General features: G+C 52.5%; 1 protein-coding gene across 1 annotated transcript; it reads left to right on the top strand.

Annotated features, from left to right (window-relative positions):
- The first annotated feature begins 240 nt into the window (after nucleotides 1-240).
- On the top strand, nucleotides 241-6,156 carry LOC103537897 (putative methyltransferase DDB_G0268948). Its single transcript, XM_030454320.1, has 7 exons — nucleotides 241-330; nucleotides 1,636-1,764; nucleotides 2,003-2,163; nucleotides 3,759-3,972; nucleotides 4,291-4,391; nucleotides 5,090-5,227; nucleotides 5,785-6,156. The coding sequence occupies exons 2-7, from the start codon at nucleotides 1,654-1,656 to the stop codon at nucleotides 5,873-5,875; spliced, it is 816 nt and encodes a 271-aa protein (XP_030310180.1). The 5' UTR covers nucleotides 241-330; nucleotides 1,636-1,653; the 3' UTR covers nucleotides 5,876-6,156.
- The last annotated feature ends 604 nt before the right edge of the window (nucleotides 6,157-6,760 follow it).

Raw genomic sequence — 6,760 nt, 5'->3', positions numbered from 1 at the left:
CCCCCGGGAGTCCAGCTCTGGGTGTTTGCTGTGTGTGAGTCCCGCTGCCCTCCCCTTCGCTTCCCAAGGAGCCCCCGGGCGCTTCGGAGCCAACCCCGTTAATTCCCACGGAAACCGTGCAAGGGCTGTGAGGCTGCCAGGCCTCGGCGGGACGAAGCCTCCGGCTCCGGAACCTGCCCCCCTTTTTTATTGTGTGTCCATCCCTCCTCTCCCAGCTCCGGCCGGGCACCGTGGGGGGGTGGCCCGTGGGCGGTGCCTTCCTTCTTCCCTCTGCCGGTCCCGGGAGCGCCCGGAGCTCTGATCGCAGAGGCGGCGGGAGCTGCTCCGGTGGTAGGAGGGGGTTGAGGCTCCGGGGCGGGACGGGGGACGAGGGACGAGGGTTCTCTGGGCACGGGGAGGACCCTCGGCCGAAAGGGGCCGCGGGAGAGCCTAGCGCAGGGCCGGCCGGGTCGCTCGGTACCGCAGCGCCTCCGCATGGATCACGGCACCCGATATCCCGCCCCCGCCTGGTGCCGGATATCCGTGTGTCGCTCGGAAACGGGCTCCGCCGCAGCCTCCGGGTCCCGGTCTCTGCCTGCGGGTCGCGGCTGGCAAGGATGGTGCCTGCGGGGGGCAGCACCATAGGCAGGAGCTGCGGGAGGGGCCTGGGGCCCTCTGGGCTGTGGCAGCGCGACGGTTCCGCCCACCGGTGAGCGGGGCCGGGGCTGAGGTCAGGAGCGGGGAGGTCCCCAAACCTGTGCGGGGATGGGTGGGGCTCCGGATAAAACGGGGACCTTGGCTGGGTCAGGGAGGGACAGAAGTGTATCCTGTGAGTAGAGGCGGAGCGGCTGAGTTTCTCTTACTAAAAGGTGAATTTCCTTAAAAATGCTTGGAGGGCCACGAGGATGCTCAGGGGGCTGGAGCACCTCTGCTGCGGGGACAGGCTGAAAGGGCTGGGGTTGTTCAGCCTGGAGAAGAGAAGGCTTCGGGGAGACCTTAGAGCACCTTCGAGAACAGGCTACAGAAAAGCTGGGGAAGGACTTCGTGCAAGGGCATGGAGTGAGGAAAAGGGGTGATGGCTTTAAGCTGGAAGAAGGCAGATTTAGGTTAGGTATTGGGAAGAAATACTTTGAGGGTGCTGAGACTCTGGCCCAGGCTGCCCAGAGAAGCTGTGATTGCCCCATCTCTAGAAAGTGTTCAAGGCCAAGTTGGATGGGGCTTGAAGCAATCTTATCTAATGGGAGGTGTCCCTGCCCATACAGGGGGTTAGAACTAGGTGACGTTTAAGGTCCCTTCCAATCCAAACTATTCTATGAAAAGAAAATAAAAAAAATAATAGGAAAAAAAATCATGCTTTTTTGTTTGAGAATAAATGATTTGGGACATCGAGGTAAGTGAGGCTTTTTCACACTTTCAAAGAAATAAGGAGGAGAAGGCTTTAAAAACCTGGAAAGCTTTTCCTTGGCATACACTTTTGTGATTATCTGATCCTGTGGTAGGGATCCTTAGAGAGCAGGTCCCCACTCCCTGGCTGGAGCCTCATGGGCAAAGTTTTCCCTGGGCCCCTGCCAGCAGCTGAAGACTTTGGCCCCAGCAGCACCAGGCAGAAGGAGTTTGATCTGGTGGTGACAAACCTGGCCTCCTGCTTCCTCCCAGGTTCTGACTCGCCCAAACATGGCCACCCAGATGTTTGAGGGGAGAGGACATGCAGCTGTCTACCAGAAATACAGGTTTGCTCCAGGGGAAGAGCTGCAGCGAGCCATCCTCACCTACCTGAAGGAGAAGGTGAGTGGGGTATGGCTGGGCTGTGGGGATAAACAAGGCAGCAGGGAGGGTCACCTTGGTTGGTGCTATAAGGGAGAAATCAATGAACAGAGCTCATAGCAAGGCGTGTGCATAAGAGTCTTTCCATGGACTGTGCCACGTTGAGGCTGTTCCTGTGTGAATGGTTGGGAAAGGAATGGGGTAAACATCCTTAATACTGCATGCCTGCTTGCTGAGATGCATCTGCTCCTCTCCACAGAGAGCAAACCCTCCTGAGCTGGTGGTGGATGTCGGCTGTGGGTCCGGACAAGGCACCCGCTTCCTTGCGGAGCACTTCAAGAAGGTGGTGGGAACAGACATCAGTGAAGCACAGATCCAGGAGGCCAGGGACACCCCCTCCTCACCTAACGTCTCCTACCTGTGAGTGTTGGGGAACTGAAAACTGAGGGTAAAATTCAGATCCTTGTGTGTGGTAAAGCCTGACTATTGTAAGAGTCAGCTGGCACACAAGTGAATTCTGTTTGCTGGGGTTCCAGGTGTGAATGGGCTTTATCTGACACCTACTGTAGTCATGGTCTTCTATCCCAAATGGTGGGTTTTAGTCTCCAAAAAATACTCGCTGACTTCATGCCTATAGAACCTGATGGGATTCACCCATTGGTACTGAGGGAACTGGCAGATGTGGTTGCTAAACTGCTATTATATTCCAAAAATCATGGCAGGTCAGTGAAGTCCCCAGTGACTGGAAAAAGGGAAACATAACCCCCATTTTCAAAAAGGGAAAGAAGGAGGGTCCAGGGCCAGTCAGTCTCACTTCTGTGCCTGGTAAGATCACAGAGCAGATCTTCCTGGAGGCACTGCTGAAGCAGAAGAATAATGAAAAGGTGATTGGGTATAATCAGCAGGGCTTCACCAAGGGCAAATCATGCTTGACAAACCTTGTGGCCTTCTATGAAAAGACCACAACATCAATAGACAAGTAAAGAACAATCAACATCATTTACCTGGACCTGAGAAAAGCCTTTGACACAGTCCCACAAAACATCCTGCTCTCCAAGCTGTTAAACCAAGGGTTTGGTGGATGGACCACACAGTGGACTAAGAACTGGCTTGATGGCCACACCCAAAAAGACTGTCAATGGGTCAGTGTCCAAATGGAGACCAGTGACAAGTGGAGTCCCTCAAAGACTATTGTTGGTACTGGTCCTGTTTAACATCTTTGTTGGTGACATAGTCAGTGATATTGAGTGCACCCTCAGCATGTTTGATAAGGACCCCAAGCTGTGTGTGTGGCTGACAGGCTGGAGGGAAGAGATAGCATCCAGAGGGACCTTGACAGGCTGGAGAGCTGGGCCCATGCCAGCTTCATGGAGTTCAACAAGACCAAGTGCAAGGTCCTGCACCTGGGTCAGGGCAATCCCAAGCACTGATACAGGCTGAGCAGTGAGTGGCTTGAGAGCAGCCCTGAGGAAAAGGACTTGGGGGTGCTGGGGGGTGAGAAGCTCAACATGAGCCATCATGTACACTTGCAGCCCAGAAAGCCAATGGGATCCTTGGCTGCATCAAGAGAAATGTGGCCAGCAGGTCCAGGGAGGGGATTCTCCCCCTCTGCTCTGCTCTCAGGAGACCCCCAGACTCCCATCTAGGGAGTGCTGCATCCAGTTCTGGAGCCCCTTTTACAGGAGGGCCATGAGGATGATCAGAGGGCTGGAGCAGCTCGTTTCTCTCTGAAGACAGACTGAGAGAGTTGGGGTTGTTCAGTCTGGAGAGGAGAAGGCTCTGAGGGGACCTTATTGTAGCCTTCCAATAGGGGGCCTACAAGAAGGCTGGGGGGGGACGTGTTTTTAAGGCCAGGCTGGATGGGGCTCTGAGCAACCTGATCTAGTGGGAGGTGTCCCTGCCCATGGGGTTGGAGCTGGGTGATGTTAAAGGTCCCTTTCAACCCTGAAAATAATTCTGTGTCTGACTCTATCTCCTGTATCACACCCTGCCTGTTTTCCCTTTGCCCCCTTCAGTGTGTGCCCTGCAGAGGAGCTGCCCTTTGAGGATGCCTCTGTGGACCTCCTGGCTGCATTTACAGCTGCTCACTGGTTTGATATTGAGAAGTTCATGAGAGAAGCAAATCGAGTCATTAAGCCAGGAGGTTGTGTGGCCATCAGCACTTACACCCTGGACATGAGTCTGCACTATGGAAACTGTTCAGAAAAGCTGACCAAAATCTACAAGGAGGTGAGGTGATGAAACCTAAACCTCAGGGCTTCCACTCCTGGTTTAGGCAGGGAGAAAAGTTTAGTACTTAGATGCAATGAGGAAAGTGCTTGGCTTGGGGGTACAACTGGAGGACTCCTGTTGGAGGCTGGGGCAGAGGGGTGGTTAAATACAGGGACAACATCAAGGTGGGGGGTTAGTGGCTTCCAGGCAGTGCTGGAGCTGGCTGTTTGATGAGAGAGGGACATTAGGATTAATGGCAAAAGAGCAAGCCTGAGTTAAGTGGAAATTAAAAGCTTCAAGTGGTTTTGTTTGTTCTTTCATCTGCTGTCTTTACAGGTCTGGGATGTGCTTTCCAAACACTCACACAGTAAAGTAAAACACGTCCTGGAAAACTACAAAGAGATATTTGAGGCCTTACCATTCTCGGACAAGAAGAGGTGACACAGAAATCTCTTAAGGCAGGACTAGGGGGGGAAAGAGGTGGTGTCTCAGCTCTGCCAAGGGGCTGCTTAGCCAAGAGGTTTCAGCAGATGCCTTTGCCTTGTGGCAGAGCTGTGTGGCTGCACCCCCAGGCTACAGCCCCATGGATTTCTTGTGGCTCTGTGCTGAGCCAGCAAGTGTGGTTGAGGGGGGGCTGAAAAGGCCCTTCCTACTCGAGGCAGAATTGGTTAGATTGTTTTTAGCTGCTGGTTTGATAATTTCAGTCCTCTGTGCAGATCACTTAATGGGTGAAGGGGGAAAAATGGAGTGGAAGAACCTGCCCCAACCCTCCAGTCCCTGCTTCCTCACCAAGGCATGGGACAGGGGTTGACTCTGCAGGGAGAAAGGATGCTTTGGGAGTGGTGATGCAGAGATGGTGGTGTCCTGGCTGCTGAAGGGGAATGGGCTCTGCAGGCTTGAAAGGGCTGTTCAAGTCAGATGGTGTTAGGTGGTCCCTGGGACCATCTTGTCCAGTAGTGCATCGGTTCGAGCTCCTGGCACACCAAATGCCATAATCAGGTGATGTTTTTGTCTCTTGGACCTTTGATAACATCAGGAATTGTATTCACCATGACCTCAACTTTCTCTTACCCTTGTTCCACTGACTTTGAGATTGAACTTGCCACTGTTCTTTACTTCCCTGTCTCCTTTCTAGAATCACAGATATCTATGACAAAATTCCCATGACAGTTGCTGGTGTGGTTGGTTACCTAGAGTCTGTTTCTCAGTATCAAGTTCTTCTGAAGAGTGATCCTGAAGCTGCCAAATCCCTCCTCCGGGACACTGAAAAGAGGTAAGAAAACTGTTTGGGAAAACAAGCAGGATTTGGAAGACCCCTCTTCTGTAGTGAATGAAGACTGAAGCCCCAGGGGCCCTTCACAACCAGCAGTGAGCTGTGCATCAGTGCACTCCTTCTTCTTCCCAGGTGTGGGTGGGTGTTTGTCAGAGAGGTTGAACAGCAGAGCCTCAGCTCCTCACAGCACAGTTGACCTTGATTTGAGTCAGTTGATTTAAACTTTAACTCCATGCAGCTGTATGGTAGTGTTCTTGCACTGATGTAGAGGTCTCTTGTTTCTTGCTTAGCAGAGGGAGGGAAAATATTGATAGTTGCATCTTAACTGGTGTATGACAGGTGCCTGCTGCCAAGCTGGGGAGGGATCCACCATCCCCTGGATTGCTCATTGACCAGAAGAACCCTTGTGCATGTGATGTGGATCCATTGCTGCCTCCTGCATCTGCCATTGAGACCTTTTTGCTTTGGGTGGAAGAAACCTGTGTCTGGCTGTGGATATCACCCCACGTGGGTGGAAGCCAGCTGGACGAAGACCTTTCCTCTGTTTCTGATTTCAGGATGCTGGAGACAATGGGAGTTTCTTCTCCTGAAACCCCACTGGAGTTCTGGGTGAGGCATGTCTGTGTACTGGGGTGTAAGGGATTGTGAGAAGAAGCCCTGCTCCTAGTGTTGGAAGAGGAGGGAAAATATGACCACTCTTATTCCCTGAGAAGATTGGTGCTAAATTTGCGGATTGGAGTTTTGATCTTTTGTGGAAAAGAGGCAGAGGGCTGTGCCTGCTCTCTGCTTCCTATCAGCATTGGTCCTTCTGTCTGCCCAGTTCTGTGCCTGCAGCATGGGAAGGGTCCAGCTTCAAACTAGTGGTGACTGAAGTTGTCTGTGGGGATGAGAATCAAAGTAACAGCTGGGAAACTTGCTGTGTTTCTTAATTCCTAATGGCATTAAAAAAAAAAAATTTCTTGTGGTTCCTCTTTTTTTATTTGAGAGGCTGTAGAGTGCCTGCTAGGGTGGGAATAACTGCCAGGTATAATAAATTCCTGCTCTTGTCCAGAGGGCTGTCCTGGTGCCACAGGGAAGGCCACTGCCTCACTCTGCTACTTTTTGGTGTGTTATGAAGTGGAAAGTGATGCCTCTGCCCTCCCCATAGGAAGAACATCTGGAGGGAAGCTTATAGGGGCTGGAGGGGCTTCAGCTGTGGTCCTGGAACTTTTGGGTATGGTTTTGACATATATGCAGAGACTGAGCCTCCTTTACCTTGTGAAGTTGCTTCACCCTGGGTTTATCTCAGCTGGGGTCACTGAGTGCTGGCTGGGCTTGCCCAAGGTGAGGAGAAAGGCTTTAGGGTCTTCCAGGGGGGTGGTATCCCAGGAGGGCAGCTTTGGGGAAGAAAGCCCAGGGCTGATGTAAGGCTGGTCCCTGTGTCTGTCCTTGTGTTGGAGAAGACCTCATGAAGCAATGGCACTAGATCCATTGCTATTGAAAGTCACTGGTGAAGAGGCTGAACTGGCTGCAGGTTACTGTTGGGTGAGCATC

Source organism: Calypte anna, chromosome 7 (genome assembly GCF_003957555.1).
Source record: "Calypte anna isolate BGI_N300 chromosome 7, bCalAnn1_v1.p, whole genome shotgun sequence".
Classification (NCBI taxonomy): domain Eukaryota; kingdom Metazoa; phylum Chordata; class Aves; order Apodiformes; family Trochilidae; genus Calypte; species Calypte anna.
Note: the sequence above shows the minus strand (reverse complement) of the source record. Positions and strands in the feature narration are given on the sequence as shown.

Coding starts and splice junctions, on each gene's coding strand:
- LOC103537897 (XM_030454320.1), top strand. CDS start 1,654: ATGGCCACCCAGATGTTTGAGGGGAGAGGACATGCAGCTGTCTACCAG. Junction 1,765..2,002: donor TCACCTACCTGAAGGAGAAG/GTGAGTGGGGTA, acceptor TCCTCTCCACAG/AGAGCAAACCCTCCTGAGCT. Junction 3,973..4,290: donor TGACCAAAATCTACAAGGAG/GTGAGGTGATGA, acceptor CTGTCTTTACAG/GTCTGGGATGTGCTTTCCAA.